This window comes from Asterias amurensis, chromosome 14 (assembly GCF_032118995.1).
Source record: "Asterias amurensis chromosome 14, ASM3211899v1".
In the NCBI taxonomy this organism is placed as follows: domain Eukaryota; kingdom Metazoa; phylum Echinodermata; class Asteroidea; order Forcipulatida; family Asteriidae; genus Asterias; species Asterias amurensis.
Window position 1 is genome coordinate 1,932,055 of NC_092661.1, and position 18,297 is coordinate 1,950,351.

General features: G+C 38.4%; 3 protein-coding genes and 1 pseudogene across 3 annotated transcripts; 2 read left to right on the forward strand and 2 right to left on the reverse strand.

Annotated features, from left to right (window-relative positions):
- Window positions 1-1,731: 1,731 nt before the first annotated feature.
- Window positions 1,732-5,203, forward strand: LOC139947346 (retinoschisin-like). Its single transcript, XM_071945244.1, has 4 exons — window positions 1,732-2,067; window positions 2,632-2,689; window positions 4,644-4,972; window positions 5,063-5,203. Exons 1-4 carry the CDS (start codon window positions 1,732-1,734, stop codon window positions 5,201-5,203), a joined length of 864 nt encoding a protein of 287 aa, XP_071801345.1.
- Window positions 5,204-6,929: 1,726 nt separating this feature from the next.
- LOC139946744 (retinoschisin-like) lies at window positions 6,930-8,730 on the forward strand (annotated as a pseudogene).
- Window positions 8,731-11,813: 3,083 nt separating this feature from the next.
- LOC139946979 (trace amine-associated receptor 1-like) lies at window positions 11,814-12,758 on the reverse strand. The gene has a single exon (XM_071944778.1). The coding sequence runs from the start codon at window positions 12,756-12,758 to the stop codon at window positions 11,814-11,816; it is 945 nt and encodes a 314-aa protein (XP_071800879.1).
- A 2,010-nt stretch (window positions 12,759-14,768) lies between these two features.
- Window positions 14,769-15,725, reverse strand: LOC139947347 (histamine H2 receptor-like). The gene has a single exon (XM_071945245.1). The coding sequence runs from the start codon at window positions 15,723-15,725 to the stop codon at window positions 14,769-14,771; it is 957 nt and encodes a 318-aa protein (XP_071801346.1).
- Window positions 15,726-18,297: the final 2,572 nt, after the last annotated feature.

The following is an 18,297-nucleotide window of genomic DNA, read 5'->3' on the forward strand; positions in this document are numbered from 1 at the left end:
CGGTCGTCGAAGTTGCGAGATGTTAATGAAAGAAAAAACACCCTTGTCACACCATGGTCACTCGAAGTTGTGTGCGTTCAGATGGTTGATTTCGAGACCTCAAATTCTAAATCTGAGGTCTCGAAATCAAATTCGTCGGAAATTACTTCTTTCTCGAAAACTACGTCACTTCAGAGGGAGCTGTTTCTCACAATGTTTTATACCATCAACCTCTCCCCATTACTCGTAACCAAGAAAGGTTTTATGACAATAATTATTTTGAGTAATTACCAATAGTGTCAACTGGCTTTAAATGATTTTTGAAGATTCTTTTTAGTAGATCGACATGAAGCGACTATTAATGTTGCTCTTTCTTTATAAAAACAAAAAACGTTGATTACAACTTTTGAGGATCGCATTTTTTGATGTGTTTGTGTTAGCTTAGGAACAACCTAAATGCACTGAGAAATCGATAGAAAGTATAGCCATTAAGTTGATGTTTTTAAATTATAGTCTAGGTAATTTAATTGAGTATTATGTATCTTGCTGAAACCTGATGCAACCTTAAAGGAACACTATGCCTTGGATCGGTCGAGTTAGTCATTGAAAAGCGTTCGGAACCATTTGTTATAAAATGCAATTTGTTAGATAGATAATTTAACAGTAGAATATAGTGATCCACACTAACGTGCCTCGAAACTGCACGGTTTCCTTTTACGTCGATCGCAAAGAAACACGGTCGGCCATTTTTTGGGAGTCAACATTTTGTTAACTATAGTAAACTAATTTAATTCTCTAGCTGTAACAAGTCTTTGTTGGCTGTACACAAAAACGCAACGACATCGGTTGGAGACGGAATAAGGACTTGGTCAAGTCTACCATACTATTATCAGACTTACCATTGTATATAGAAACTAAATCGAATTACACACTTCGACGGTTTCTCACGCGAACTGAGCCGTGATTTAATTACTATTTCTCGCATACCCTTGAAACGTTTGCGCATTTTGCATCAAGATTATGATTTTTTTCTGAAAACTATTATTCGTTTGAATTGAACCAAGCTTAGAGAAAAATTAGTTCAATTGAAACACCCGACTCATTATTATTACGCAAAAGCCAACCATACCACCATGTCATACTAGACTAGTATTCGTTCAGCAAGCAAAATGAACCAAAACTTACGGATTAATTGTTCCTTACACCCACATACCCCCTTCCCGAGTGGTGACAACTTTGGGGGCCTGTTGTAAACTCTAGGGCTCCTCTCTAGACGTCAAGACTGACAAAAACAAAACAGATTTGTACTATTGAGTACATCAATTTTAAGGGCCTGGTTTTAAATAATATAATATTTTCCGGTTTAAGCTTAGGGTCGGGATGAGGATTAGAGTTGTGCAAGCTTGAAAATCAGGCTGAGCTTGATGGGTAGTGTTTTGGTTACAGTTAGAGTCGAATAATGATCAGTCTGTTTTATATTTTACCGGTCAGAACTACTGCATGAAATTCAGGTTTACGTTCTGGGCCTGGATTGTGTAATCATATAATTAAAATAAAAACGGAACAGCTTTTCGTGGTCGTCCAAAGGACAAATATTTGTGTCTTTACTTTAATTTTGAGTTTTTTAAACCATGTGTGAGTGACGTCAGATGAGTTGTTGTCCTGTTACCACGGCAACGCATTCCTTTGCAGTCTGCTATTCAGGTCTTGTTCGTGTTCAGCAACTAACTACATCAAGCCAGAGTGAGAAAAATGGCCGACTTGAGTGGTTTGATTTTCTTTTTGCTTGAGATATTTCTTGAGGTTTCAGCATCTTATAGTGTGAGTGGTCTCTACCGAGGGGTCTGGTACCAGCCGGTAGAGCACTACGCCCTGCTAGGCCAGTCCTTTATGAATATCTCAGGCATCTCTGCCGTCAGATGTTCAGTTCGGTGTCTCAGCCATCATGGATGTTTTTCTTTCAACTACGATCACATCAATCAAGTCTGTCAGATGAACAACGCCAGTGCTGATGACGTCTGTGACAACCTTCAAGGAATGCTGCATTTTTCGTATTACGACGCAGCTGCAAAACCAATGACCTGCCAGGTACTTGTACAATTCGTTCATTGTGTTTTGTAAAAGTATTTTTCTCGCTGAAAATTTATTAAATGAATGGCATTTTCAAAGTATTTTCCTTTGTCATAACGAAACTAAATTATTCTTACTTTAGTTAAACAAAATGATTTATTCATAGAATAATACAAAATTGGTAAGGAAAAAATAATCATGAAGATCACCTCGGGTTACATAAATCTTACACGGTCTAATGCTGATAATATTAGAAAACATCCCTTGAAATATTTCTGTCTGAAATGTCATAAAAAAAATTATTTGATAAGGAATAAATAAAACTAATTTCCCGTTTGGAGTTTATCGCTCAGTGAGTAAGGAGCGTTTTATTCATTTGTTTAATCGATGTCATACAAAATGTGTAATCGGTTTTTCACTATTTTCTCGTGACCCAGATGGCCGATCGGTCTAAAACTTCTATATGTTTGTCAATTTATGAATATGGTGTATTAAAGTGCTTCATTGCCAGCAACTTTTTTGTTAGCACACAACAAATTATGTAATGTTACTTTATTACAATTGTGTTTGTTTGCTCTACAGAATAATTTTATTTCTGGCAATCGAAAGTGCGCTCCTGTGAAGGCCTGTTGGGATTTCGGTGAGTGAACAGATAATATATATTTTTTTCATTTCAGTTGGAGCATTTAGTATTGATCGGCAGGGATTATTTCAATGAAGTTGGGCATCGAAATAATTTAACACATTTTCTTGTCTAACACAAAAAAAATAAAGAAATTGTAATTGATTTCCATACAACCTCTAACACTATTAAGAAATGAAAATGAATAAGTTGGTCCAAGAAATCAAGTTTTGGGGTAAAATTATCGATGGCAAACTAAACTGGTATACAGCAATACTCTCCGAAAGCGTAATAAAGCCAATCAATGGCTTTACTTTTTAAGAAAACTGAAATCGTTTTAATAACGCAAATACTTATATTCGTTAACACTTCTATCAGAGAGTGTAATCTATTTTAAGTTTCTGTGGTTTGGCATAACTCACTCTCTCAAAGCAAACTGTGAGAAACTCCAGTGGACTACCAAACCATAATTATTGGAGCAGACACTAAGATTACGTCAAGAAGACTAAATCATGACCCAGTTCAATAAGATTCTTCGTGATCCAAACCACTCTAAAACAACTCAGAATCACTCAGGCAGGGTCCAGCAAGTACGTTTAAAGACTGACAAATTTAGGGATTCCTTTCAGTAGTGCAATTAACCTTTTTAATTGTATGGTCGGTATATATAAAGTGGTAAGTTTTCTATTTGGTTGTATTGTGTATGTTATGTTCTGTATAATGACCCAAGCCTTGGGTATTTCTGTATAAGTTGGAATTATGAGACCTAATTCTGACAGCACCATGAAGTGTTTTACAAGGTGCTGTGTCACAATTTGCTGCCGATCGGACCAGTAACACCGGGCGAACCCCTTCTCTTTTCGAGTGTAACATTTTGATCAGTTTACAAGTATGTTAGCACGTTATTCCGGAGGTCGTTGGTTCGAATCCCACTTTAGTAATTTTTAGATTCGTAGTTCAGTGTAGATTCGAAATGAATCTAACAGTAAAGTGTAGATTCGTAACGAAGCTATACAGTTGAGTATAGATTCGAAACGAATATACAGTTGAGTGTAGATTCGTAGTTCAGTGTAGATTCTAAACGAATCTGACAGTAAAGTGTAGATTCGTAACGAAGCCATACAGTTGAGTATAGATTCGAAACGTAGATACAGTTGCCCGTACGTATAGTAGATTCGTAGTTCAGTATAGATTCGAAACGAATCTAACAGTAAAGTGTAGATTCGTAAGGAAGCTATACAGTTGAGTGTAGATTCAAAACGATTCTACAGTTGAGTGTAGATGCATAACGAATCTACAGTTTTCTTAACGAAGTTTTCTAACGAATCTGCAGTTTTTATAACAAACAGTTGAGAGTAGATTCATAAAAATAATTTACACTTTCATCAACAGAGTGACGTCGTAAAAAATAGTTTAATTGCAACTAAACGTTCCGTATGCATGGAAGATATACAACAAGAAAAATTATACAGTGTAATAAATTTGTTTGCAAACTCGAATTTTGAATAATGCTCAGAAATTTAATTATTAGCAATTAAAGATGTGTTAAAGACACTGGACTCTATTGGTAATTGTCGAAGACCAGTCATTTCACTTAGTAAATCTCAACATATGCATATATAATAAATCTGTGAAAATTTGAGCTCAATAATTGGCCGTCGTCGAAGATGCGAAATAATAATGAAAGACGATACACCACTGTCACGCGAAATTGTGTGCTTTCAGATGCTTGATTTCGAGACCTCAAAATTTATTTTTTGAGGGAGCCGTTCCTCACAATGTTTTATGCTATCAACAGCTCCCCATTACTCGTTAATAGACCATGTAAGAATTTATGCTAAAAATAATTATTTTGAGTAATTACCAATAGTGTCCATCACCAAAACTAACATGGTTTAATAATGTTTATTGAGTTTTTTCTACAATGTAGACAAAATGTGTTAAACAAAATGCTTGTTTTTCCCCGACCCAGAGAAACTCGGTCTTGAGGATGGTTCGATCCCCGATGAGAGCCTCTCCGCATCAAGTAACTGGGAAGGCAGAGGTAACAGTACAACAACTGGTGGCCGTCTCAACAAGACACCGCCAAGTAACCTTATCATAGGAGCATGGTGTCCTACGGTACCGGATACCAACCAGTGGATACAGGTGAATTTAGGCAACCCGACCTACGTCACTGGGGTACTCACACAAGGGCGTTATAATGTAGCTGCTCAGTGGGTGACAAAGTACAAAGTGCAGTTCGAACCGCCCTCACCGGCATGTCTTGTTGATGTGAAGGAACAACTTGGTCAAACTCAGGTATGTTGATATATTAAAGAGCCTCCTTTTATTTCACCCTTTTTAGAATGAAAACAACTAATAATAGGATGTTATTTGTCCTCCTTCTAGATATTCAATGGCAACACCGATCAGAACAGCACCGTGGAGAGGCACTTCTTCAAGCCCGTCTTGGCGGTCAAGATTCGCATCGTGCCCGTTGAGTGGGAGTGGTTCATCGCGCTGCGTTTTGAGCTGCTTGGCTGTAAATAAGTAACGTACAGTAGACGACATACTTTAAGCGAAATGGAGGAAACTTCAATTCATTTAAATGTTTAATTCAACTTGGTTTATTGGTTTAACAAAAGAACATAAAAAAATCTAATCAAAATTTAGGTGTAACTGACCATAATGTGACACCAACCTTGGTATCTAGTGTTCAACACACAGTTTAGTTTTCAATGTGCAATCATACCCGTGTTCCAGGAAACTCTGTCCGCCGGGGATTTTGTACCCAATACATATGGGGGGGGGGGGGTTGACAGAATAATTTTCAATAATGAAAATTAATAAATAAATCAATAATGAAAATTATTGTAAGCTGAAGAAGGATGTTTCAAAAGAGGGCGTACACAGTTCGCCGTGGGAGGGGGGGGGGGCAAGAATCCCCGGGGACAGAATCTCCTGCCACAACATATCTTTGTAAAAAAAAAAAATTCAACCAATTTGACAGAATGTGTTTTAACTGATTTGATGTTCTTAATAATTTTATCTGCATGTATTATATTAAGTGTCTATAAGTATTAGTAAGAGCAAACCCATCTCCTTTAAAGACAGTGGACATTATTGTTAATAATTGTCAAAGACTAGTCTTCACAGTTGGTGTATCTCAACATATGCATAAAATAACAAACCTGTGAACATTTTAGCTCAATCGGTCGTAGAAGTTGCGAGATAATAATGCAAGAAAAACACCCTTGTCACACGAAGTTTTGTGCTTTTAGATGGTTGATTTCGAGACCTCAAATTCTAAATCTGAGGTCTCGAAATCAAATTCGTCGAAAATTACTTCTTTCTCGAAAACTACGTCACTTCAGGGGGAGCTGTTTCTCACAATGTTTTATACCATACTATTATCAGACTTACCATTGTATATAGAAACTAAATCGAATTACACACTTCGACGGTTTCTCACGCGAACTGAGCCGTGATTTAATTACTATTTCTCGCGTACCCTTGAAACGTTTGCGCATTTTGCATCAAGATTATGATTTTTTTCTGAAAACTATTATTCGTTTGAATTGAACCAAGCTTAGAGAAAAATTAGTTCAATTGAAACACCCGACTCATTATTATTACGCAAAAGCCAACCATACCACCATGTCATACTAGACTAGTATTCGTTCAGCAAGCAAAATGAACCAAAACTTACGGATTAATTGTTCCTTACACCCACATACCCCCTTCCCGAGTGGTGACAACTTTGGGGGCCTGTTGTAAACTCTAGGGCTCCTCTCTAGACGCCAAGACTGACAAAAACAAAACAGATTTGTACTATTGAGTACAACAATTTTAAGGGCCTGGTTTTAAATAATATAATATTTTCCGGTTTAAGCTTAGGGTCGGGATGAGGATTAGAGTTGTGCAAGCTTGAAAATCAGGCTGAGCTTGATGGGTAGTGTTTTGGTTACAGTTAGAGTCGAATAATGATCAGTCTGTTTTATATTTTACCGGTCAGAACTACTGCATGAAATTCAGGTTTACGTTCTGGGCCTGGATTGTGTAATCATATAATTAAAATAAAAACGGAACAGCTTTTCGTGGTCGTCCAAAGGACAAATATTTGTGTCTTTACTTTAATTTTGAGTTTTTTAAACCATGTGTGAGTGACGTCAGATGAGTTGTTGTCCTGTTACCACGGCAACGCATTCCTTTGCAGTCTGCTATTCAGGTCTTGTTCGTGTTCAGCAACTAACTACATCAAGCCAGAGTGAGAAAAATGGCCGACTTGAGTGGTTTGATTTTCTTTTTGCTTGAGATATTTCTTGAGGTTTCAGCATCTTATAGTGTGAGTGGTCTCTACCGAGGGGTCTGGTACCAGCCGGTAGAGCACTACGCCCTGCTAGGCCAGTCCTTTATGAATATCTCAGGCATCTCTGCCGTCAGATGTTCAGTTCGGTGTCTCAGCCATCATGGATGTTTCTCTTTCAACTACGATCACATCAATCAAGTCTGTAAGATGAACACCGCCAGTGCTGAGCACGTCTGTAACTTGCAAGGAATGCGTCGTATTACGACGCAACCGCAAAACCAATGACCTGCAAGGTAGTTGTAAAATTCGTTTATGTGTATTTCTAAAGGATTAAACCAAATGATTCTTATTTTAAACAGCTACCTGGGGGGAATGTTTTCAACGGAAATGTATTTAACTTGTTCACCATTTTAATGTAATTTTGATATGTGTACACTTCTGAATTTTTCGTAATATTATCGAATAAAAAAACAGGCCTCTATATACCTTAAGGTTTTGAAAAACTAAAAACACTTCTGCCGTTGACGGCGCGTGTCATAAGACAATGCCGCTGACGTCATTTGTGGGAGTTTGCTTTGTTATACCTCCACGCTGCAACAAAAGCGGCTGTACAAATTGGAGCTCCCAACTATGACGTTTTGAGAGTGACTACGTAACAGGGCTTTTCGCAAATCTCTCAGAAAAGCGCTGGATAAGGGTATTCGAAATGGGTTTTTTTTTTACACAATTAAAATCTATTTATAATCATATGACTCGATTTCCTTATTCATTGAAAACATTTAAAATGAAATTCAGCAACGTTCACGACTTGACATTTTCGTTCAAGCAGGTCTTTAAAAGTTGCACAATATTTTTGTTTAAATTTCAAAATGTGTTCGTTCCTACCTTGTTTTACAGAGTATTATTTCTGGCAATGAAAAGTGCGCTCCTGTGAAGGTCTGTGTGAGTTTTGGTGAGTAATCAGATAATTATATGTTTTAATTCCGTTGGAGCGTTAAAGACACTGGACATAAAAAACCAAAATGTGCCCAGTGCCTTTAAGCACATGCAAGAAATTGTGAAAGATTTAGACATCATGACCCAGTTCAAGTAGATCTTTTTTATCCAAGCTACCTTTAATAAAACTCAAAACCACTATGTGGGCATTATGTGTACATAAATCTTGTATCTTTCTATTCCCGACCTAGAGAAACTCGGTCTTGAAGATGGTTCGATCCCCGATGAGAGCCTCTCCGCATCAAGCAGCTGGGAACCCCATGACTACCATACGGACACGAGCACACCGGCTGGTGGCCGTCTCAACAAGATACCGCCTGACGCTAATATCATAGGAGCTTGGCATCCTAAGGTAGCGGATACCAACCAGTGGATACAAGTGGATTTAGGCAACCCGACCTACGTCACCGGGGTACTCACGCAGGGGCGCCATGCTATTAATTCCCAGTGGGTGACTAAATACAAAGTGCAGTTCGAACCGCCCTCACCGGCTTGTCTTGTTGACGTGAATGACCAATTTGGTCAAACTCAGGTATGCTGATATAACAACCTCCTTTGAAGTTTCTTTTTTTAAGGATGATAACAAACCTTTCTATTGCTGTTAACAATACGCTTGTCTTCTTCTTTCTAGATATTCAATGGCAACACCGATAGAGACAGCATCGTGGAGAGGCGCTTCTTCAAGCCCGTCTTGGCGGTCAAGATTCGCATCGTGCCCGTTGCGTGGAATGGTTTCATCGCGCTGCGTTTCGAGCTGATTGGCTGTAAATAAGTTACGTGAGGTAAACGACCAACCGTAATTGTTGTAGCAAAATGGAGAGAAATCGCTTGATGTCAGATTTGTGACCATTCTGTGACGTATTATAACAACATTATATATTTTGCCTCATTATCATCAATATCGTAAACTCTTTGTCTTGGTAGTGCTTGCAATAGTTTAGTTTTAATTTGCGATTTTACAGGCATCATTTCAGGAGAAAGATTTAAAAACTGTGAAAAAATCAAACAATCTAAGTTCTGAATGGTCATCTCAAGCCTGACACAAATGGACGTAAAACCCTCTACATCAAAAACATTAATGGCATCCATAGTGAGTACAGAAAACATCTTTAAAGCCATTATACACTTTCGGTAAACAGTTTTGTCCAAGTCCCACACTTCGTGTATCACAACTTATATATAAAATAACAAACCTGTGAAAATTTAGGCTCAATCGGTCATCGGAGTCGGGAGAAAATAACGGGAAAAACCACTCTTTTTTCCGCACGTTTCGCCGTGTCATGACATGTGTTTAAAATAAATCCGTAATTCCCGCTATCGAGAATTGATATTGTTTTAATGTTTTCCCAAAAAGTAAAGCATTTCATTGAATAATATTTCAGGAGAAGTCTTTCACCATTACCTTCTGTAAACCCTGTAAATAATTTGTAAATCTGTGAACCTTTTTTTTTTCTGTACCGAAAGTGTATAATGGCTTTAAAGCCACTAATATAAAATTTAGTAAACTTTAATAAAATTTATAAAATTTAATTTGTAGGCATACAATAACCCAGTAGCAGAAGAGAGTAAAGTATAGTGAGCGAAAGAGCATACTTATTTGTACATGCTGCAACTTTCTTATTTTGTAAACTAAATTTATGGTAGAAGTAAGTTTGCATACACAACATAATGGAATGTTTTCCGATAGCTTTCAGCAAGGCTATAGAATAATTCTTTTCTTGTGTGGGTTTTACCACTATTTTGGGGGAGCACGGCTCTGATCTATCTTCTGTTTATTATCTCAGATGGAGGGGTAGTGTGATAGCATGTGGGGCGACCTCTGTCGATGAGCGGTGTCCAAGTGTTGTGTTGTTGTGAATGGCACCCATCTTGTTTGTTGTGAAGTAAAAGGTTAACATGAAATCAGTCTGTCACTGTCATCAGTAATTGAAATTGTAAACGGGTAGTTTTATAGAACTCTTCATGGGTTTTGATTTGTGTTTAGATAATCGTTTGATCAGAGAGTGTTGTATTTTAGAGGGTTAATTGAATCATGCGTTTAGGTAACTCTATGCAAAGAGTAGAAGGACATTGAAGCATATAGAGCAATGACATTGAAGCCAACATGTACGTGTTTATCAGTCAATTCAATTCAATTCAATAATACGTTCCATATTCTTGTTGGAGAAAAGGAACAATATTTTGAGAATTAAACAGTACATAGAAATGTAACAAAATCAAAAGCGCATAAAATTGTACAGAAACAATATAATCTTAAAGCAAATAATAAATAAATAACTAGGAATTAACTAGTACATGAGATGAGCGAGAGCATGAGGCTGTTCGAGTAAACCGGGGCTTGTAGACAACAGCCTTTATACAGACAGACAGACAGACAGACAGACAGACAGACAGACAGACAGACAGACAGACAGACAGACAGACAGACAGACAGACAGACAGACAGACAGACAAACAGACAGACAGACAGACAGACAAACAGACAGACAGACAGACAGACAGACAGACAGACAGACAAACAAACGGCGAAGAAAAAACAGGGACAAGACAAACAAAGTGTAGTCGTATCATTTGTAATTTACTGTGTCTGTGCTATCATTATTGTGTAAGGCTTAATTTATACTTTCTTGTAAGAATAAATTAGTTACAGAATATTTATCTTCTATAATTGAGACGACATTTTGTGCAACATGTAATATTGGTAGCTCGTCCTTTATTCTTAAGAAATATAGCTCTCTTCTAAAATGCATATTAACTAGATTTATTTGTCACTGAAATTAATTTGTGCGTACATTTATGAGTATTAGTTTCAATTCAATCTTGTAAAAAAAATAAATAATGAAAAGAAATGAATATTACTTGCACTCAGTGAGTTTCAAGATCGCCAAACGGTTCAAAACACAATTTAAACACAGTCAAATAAACAAGCACCACAAAAAACACAAAATCCACTCAAAAATTAAATTGCATTTTGTTTTCTCACTCAAGGCGCGCAATTCTTATTTCTTCAATGAAAATGCTACTTAATTGAAAAAAAATCAGCTGATCAAAGAACAACATTTGTTGTGAATTTACCTAAATTTTTTAATTAAAACAATTTTACCATTAATTGAAACTGCATAAAATATGGTGAAATAATAAACTTTCAACATTGTTCTCTCAAAATATTTTTTTGATAGATAGGGGCCTCCATCCTTTTGGCAAAGTTCTACTTCATGCTGTGGGTTCGAGAGTCGTGACACCGGTGTCATTAATAAGACACAACCGCGATGCTCGTCCTTCAGATGGGACACAAAGCCGTGGTCCCGTGTGTTGTTTACTTACGTAAAATAACAGTAAAGAGAAGGGGTTCACCCCCCCCCCCCCCAGTGTTCCTGGTCCGATTGGCAGAAAATTGCGCCACAGCACTCTGTAAAACATTACACGGTGCTTTCAAAGACTTCCTCATAAAAATAGCCCCACCTTGCAGGAAATACCGTATGTTACAGCGCCAGGAGCGCCACTGAGTGACGGACATGCGCGCTATATATAACATTATGCTTAACGATGACAATATGAGACTTTGGAACGCTAGGTGGCAGCAGACTTTACCAGATAAATGTCCATTGTTTACGTAGTTCTGAGCATGCGCACATTACCGAGAAAAATGGATTTTACCTAGTAAGTCTGCTGCCACCAAGCGTCCCAAAAGTCTCCTATTCATTTATCATTGTAAAACCATAAGCAACAGCCGTAGGCCTATCTGTAGCTGATAGCTGTAGACGCCAATTTGGACACAGTCCAATTGTGTGATGAGAGATGACTGCCACTCTAAGAATCGGGCCAACTGTCTCTTGACAACAGTGATTTCGACTTTCACAGTTCGATATCAACTGGTGCCACTGATCTTTTGCAGCACACAAATCGCCCCATGAGGATTCTTTTGGCCACCTGACGAAAAGACTCATTATAAAGACAGTAGATGAACACATTAAACATACTATTACACCTTGTCAACCATACTACTACCCATTCAATTATTGGGGGAGGGGTAACGCCCATCGATGTTGTAACTACATACGTGACAAAATTCGGTGTGTAGCAGATGGCAAAAATTACAGTGACAATGAGGAATGTTTTCAACATCTTTTCTTGATCCGCTTGTGCTTTTTTCTGACGGTTACGGTTTAGTTGTAGATCTTGCCTTTTACTGACTTTGATGATGCGATAGTAGACAAATAACATGATCGTCACAGGAGCTATGTCACCCAACATAAGGTTCAGAATATCAACAATTGCAGAGCTGTGTTCTAGAAAACATACCACTGGAGCTTTTTGAAAAACACTTTTCACTCCAAAAATAAGCTTGATTCCGACTGGGCAACAAAATGAAATGCACAATGCAAAAACTACAAGCATGATGAAGCGACGTCGGGTACACCATATTGGGAACTTATACGGCCGTGTGACGGCGATATACCGTTCAATGTTAAGAAACAAAACAGACAGAATTGACATAATGAAAGATGCATTTGTAACTACAGCAACAACTTCGCAAACGAACTGTCCGTAGACCCATTTTTCTGTGGCTGATGGCACGACACTGAGCATTGAAATGATCCCAACTGTTAAGTCATACAACGAGAGAGTAGTCAGTAGAACCTTAGTACTGTCGGCCAAAGTTGAGACACCACGCACCACAGCAATCGAGAGAGTATTCCCCGAAATGATCAGCAAACCAATGATAACGATGAAAAATGTACGGATAACAATAAACGATTCAGGCAAACCCGAAGGGGCTGTAGTTGTCGTGGTGTTCATTGTTTCTCTACTTATCGTTCAACAGTCAAAAGCTAAACACCGTTCATCAACAGACAGGTCTTCAACAGGCTGGTCTTCAGCTATATATGCAGCTATCGCCAGAAGACGATCAGAGCTGATCGAAACGTCGACTTGAAACCAACGGTTCTTTTCAGAAGCATCCCAACTCATTTAGAGATTATCATTACATGGTGTTACCACAAATCTTTCTATTATCGTATTTTCACCATGCAAAGTTTCAAATCATACTAATGCAAAGTTGCAAATCACGGCTTGTCATCAGATGTTCGTTGTTCGCAGTTAGCTACGATATTAGTGTGCTCAGTGTCTTGATTGTATACCAACTTGTATGTATTTCTTCCAAAGTAAGTCCATACATTAACATGCAGTCCAGTACATATCAAAAGGACTGCCATTTTTATCGCTATTATTATAACAAGTTTCCGTTCACCGTTTGATGTCTCTGAATTCCTCTCAAAGGTTTTCCCCTTGTCTGAACAAAAACGACAAGACACTGTAGTTTAGAGCAAATTTGAGCGTGCACAATGGTTTAATTAAAGGTCGGCTAATTTTAATAGCAGCCAAACTTGTTGACTTTTAGTTGACTACTGTAGTCGACCATTAGAACCAGCCTCATAACCATGCTTTCTTTCCTGACTGGTAGCCAATTGTTTCTTGCTAACCGTGTAGAGCACAGAAGGGAACTCCAGTAGACCCATACAAATACTCCTTCTACCCTCGATCCATCCGACTATGGAACCAGCTTCCGCTGTGATGTCTCCTTCAATAGCAGCATTCAAGTGAAACTGCCCTACCAGCTATCAGAGGGATGAGGCTACATGTCGGCTCACATCTCCTCTAATTCATCCTTCAGTTTTTATCGTCTATTATCAGTTTTGTTGTCTTGTCGCCACCTTAACTTCACCTTACTTCTTATGCACTTTGCCTGTGACGTCACTTCTGTACCCTCCTTTTGTTATAACTATAATAGCTGAACAACTAAGGATTTCACCATCGAAGATTGAAAACAGCAAAAATATCATGGGGCATTGGAAATGTTGAATGCCAAACTGATGGCGACTAGACTACTTAATATTCGTATAAAAATGGTTCAATAATCACCACTTACTCAAAATTCAAAGGAAACTGTCAAAGCATGCCACCGTTTGAATGGTCATAATTATTTCTGATTGGTTTAGTAAAATCATTAGCTGAAATGTAGCAAACGAACCATAGCATCGTTGCCAGGCAACCAAATGAAACACATTATTTTGCAGTAACAAGGGTGTACTGGGTTGGCTGTGTATGACTATCAATGGTTGGTTAATTATCATTTTACAGTATTTTTTGTTTGAGTTGTCCTTTTTGATGTTTTTTTTTCTTGTCCATCAATTGACTTCTTGCATTGCCATTCAATAGTGAAAGACGCATTCATTTAATTAGCCACCGTATTATTTTGATTTAATTACTTTCTAACAATAATGTTCTGCTATTGAGAGTCAGAGTTCACAAATACTGCCAATGCAAAAACTGAGGTGTTAAAATGTATACTGTGGGTATGGTCATATATCAGATACCGAAGACAGAATCAAAATTTACAACATAGGCAGTGGACACTAGTGGTAATTACTCAAAATAACTATTATCATAAAACCTTTCTTGATAACGAGTTATGGGGATAGGTTGATAGTATAAAACATTGTGAGAAACTGCTCCCTCTGAAGTGTTGTAGTTGTCGAGAAAGAGGTAAATTTCCACGAGTTTGATTTCGAGACCTCAGATTTAGAATTTGAGGTCTCGAAATCAAGCATCTGAAAGCACACAACTTCGTGTGACAAGGGTGTTTTTTTTCTTTTTCATATAGTTATCTCGCAACTCCGACGACGAATTAAGCTTAAATTTTCACAGGTTTGTTATTTTATGCATGTTGAGATACGCCAAGTGTGAAGACTGGTCTAGGACAATTACCAATCAGTGTCCAGTGTGTTTAAGATGAACAATTGTATTCAATTATAATTCAATTTCAATTGGAGCGACCGATCTGTTGCAACAAGGAAATCTCTCTAAGAGGATTTTCTTAGCTGTTTGACGAAACACCTTATTGAACAGACAGTAGATGATGACATTGAACATACTGTTGCTGATTACCAACCACAAAAAAAGAAAACTAAGCGAACCTGGAGTAGATACTCCTAACGACGTCAAGGTTCTCAAGGTTAGATGTGGTGTGTAGCATCCAGCAAATGTCAAAGTAACAACAAGGAATGTCTTGAGAGCTTTGTTGTCATGATTATTGTTTGCCTCATTGTTGCCATTTTGATTCAGTCGCTGTTCATGTTGGCGACTGATTTTAATCAAACGATAGTAAATATATGACATTGATATTGTTGGAAATATATCCGCAGAAACTAGGATCCAAATATGAATTGCAAAAGGGGCTTCATCAAAATCACACAGTTGTAGTATATCATCAAATTTTGCAGGTATATTGGATGCAACAACGATTAAAAAACTAAAACAAACACTGATTATTGCCTGGAAAAGTACAGCCATTATAACCCGAAATCTGGTGCACCACACAGTAAACTTGTAGGGTCGGGTTACAGCTATAAACCGTTCAATGTTAAGACTAACAATCGAAAACATCGACATTGGAAAACACATGGTGATTAATAAATTGACCAGATCGCAGCCCACAACATCAAAAGGCCAGCCGTCCAAAGCCGACGCCGCAGTACTGGGTAATGCAAGAAATCCAAGCAGGAGATCGAATACAGCCAGTGATGTCATCAGAACCTTGGTGCTGTCAGCTAAGTTGGTTACACGGCGTGTCACGGCAATTGAAAGAATATTCCCAGATATAATCAGCAGTGCAATGATGGCGATGAAACAAGTTCGGAGTGCGACGAGGACTGGGGACAGACCCACAGAGTATGTGGATGTAGAGTTCATATTCTCAATGGGCATTTTCGTTGGTTGTCTTCAAATCCAATCTTCAAGCTTTCCGAATTAGTTCTTAACCGGAGGGCAACGGAGATATCAGACCCGACTGGACTGTGGAATGTAGAGTTAGATCATGTCGAATGATCGTTGTTTTAGCAAATATTCAATCTTCAGCAATATCACAAAACCTATCATGTTTCCGGTAGTATCAATGAGTTAACAGTAACACATTATCAATCATTCATGGGCTTTCGTCGAGTAGGCCTACGTCGACAGAAAATTTCATGGCATAAATAAATAACCACTCTTCATAAACAAAGAGGATCAGGCTAGAGTGGGCTCTGTCGACTGTTTTGATTTTAGCCCGATAAAGACACAACTTTAAGAATCCAGATTGTCCTCCTCAATAGAGTTTGAGCTCAGCCTGTCAGGTCGAAGCCACACACATCTCTCAAATTCAGTTAAAATACCAAGTGAAAACACCTATCTCAGCAGCAGGCAAACTGATCAATGACATAAACGATTGAAGTATAGCGACTTTACTATGCTAGTTTCGACAGAACATTTGTGCAGGCAGCTGTCACTTCCGACAGTATCTCATAGTTAAAGTAACATCAGTTTCAATGCCTTCCAAGAGTAGCCTACTACGTGTCCACACAAGTTCTCATGAGCATCAACTGTTCCAAGATTAACCTGCTAGGATTTACTCTGAGCAATGTGTTCCAGAATAGCCTGATGAAGACATAACTTGTGACGAATCTATAGTCTAGATTACTCGCAGTAGAATAGCGAGAGCAGTGCTTCAGGGTCGAGGACACACACATCTCTCAAACTCTGTTAGAACATGGAGGTAGAATGCCAAGTGAACACTCTATCCCAACAGCAGGCAGACTGATCAATGGCACATAAACGATCAAACGAGAACAAATATTGACAGAACTTATGTGCAGTCACTGTCACTTACAATAAATAAGCCGATGGATTAATCAACTTACCATTAGGCTCTTATTTACCAGCTCTCTGTGAAAGCTATTAGCATCGTCATTCAAAGAGAGACTCATAGCGAAGCCCACAATAATCTGTGTCAGTATTTGTTGACATTGCGTATCAATAAGTGGATGATATTAATTAAACTGGGCCCAATTTTATAGAGCTGCTTAAAGGCAGTGGACACTATTGGTAATTGTCAAAGACTAGCCTTATCAGTTGGTGTATCTCAACATAAGCATAAAAAAACAAACCTCGGTCAATCGGTCATCGAACTTGCGAGATAATAATGAAAGAAAAACACCCCTGTCACACGAAGTTTTGTGCGTTTAGATGGTTGATTTCGAGACCTCAAGTTCTAAATCTGAGGTCTCGAAATCAAAATCGTGGAAAATTACTTCTGTCTCGAAAACTATGGCACTTCAGAGGGAGCCGTTTCTCACAATGTTTTATACCATCAGCCTCTCCCCATTACTCGTCACCAAGAAGGGTTTTATGCTAATAATTATTTTGAGTAATTACCAATAGTGTCCACTGCCTTTAAAGCAGAAAATAATATTGCTTAACAAATTACTGCTTAGCAAAAATGAACACGATACCAGTCACAAATTGTACATGTGGCATGGTATAGTTTGGCTGGTAGACATCATATTCTGGTATGCATTATTTTGTTGTGCTTAGCTATTTCTTGTGCTTAAGCAGCTCTATGAAATTGGGCCCTGGTCCTTATCCGCAATGGTAATGACGGGTACGCTTTTACAGGAGATTCAGTTGGATACAATGATTTCATTGGACAAACGTGCAGTGACGTAAGCTTTCTGTATCTGTGTTTTGATTGGTCCGAGGTGATGTGGGTGCAGCTGACAAACGTCACCTCGGACCAATCAAAACACCGATATGGAAAACTTACTTTCGGTCGTCTGCATGCAGTGTACAGTAGGTTGCATTTTGCCCAAGAAAGATTGAGACCGCACTTGCATTCACCATAGACCTTATCGTAAAATACTAGGTAGGTGCGCACTAGGCGTGGAGTGAGGTGCATGCTGGTCCAGCTAGCGATCAAGTTTGAACGCCAGCTAGACCAGCATGCACCTCATTCAACAGTTAGCGCTTGCGCAATGGGTATTTGCGAAAAGGTCTATACTCTACGTACAGATCTTTTTTACTGCAACGTCACTTCTCTCCCGAGGCTTTTCCAAAAAAAGGGGTGAAAACTATTGGAGGAGGCTGTGAATGAAAAGCAAAAAACAGCATGCAGACTAATGAATAGCATGACGACAGGCAATTTATGTAAAAAGACACAGCCACTTTCAAGAACGACTTGATGGATTAATATTGTTTACATTAGGGGTGTGTTACCAGTTCATTGTGAAAGCCATTAGCAATAGACCTTATCGCAAATACCAATGCGCAAGCGCAGATGGTTGAATGAGGTGCATTGTGGGATAGATATGAATCAAATTTTGCTACCAGCTAGACTACAATGCACCTAATTCAAAGCTTTACGCGCGCGCCCCAGTATTTGCGAAAAGGTCTATGTCAGTCAAAAAGAGAACCTAAATGCACCTGGCAATAATTAAAGGAACACGTTGCCTTGGATCGGACGAGT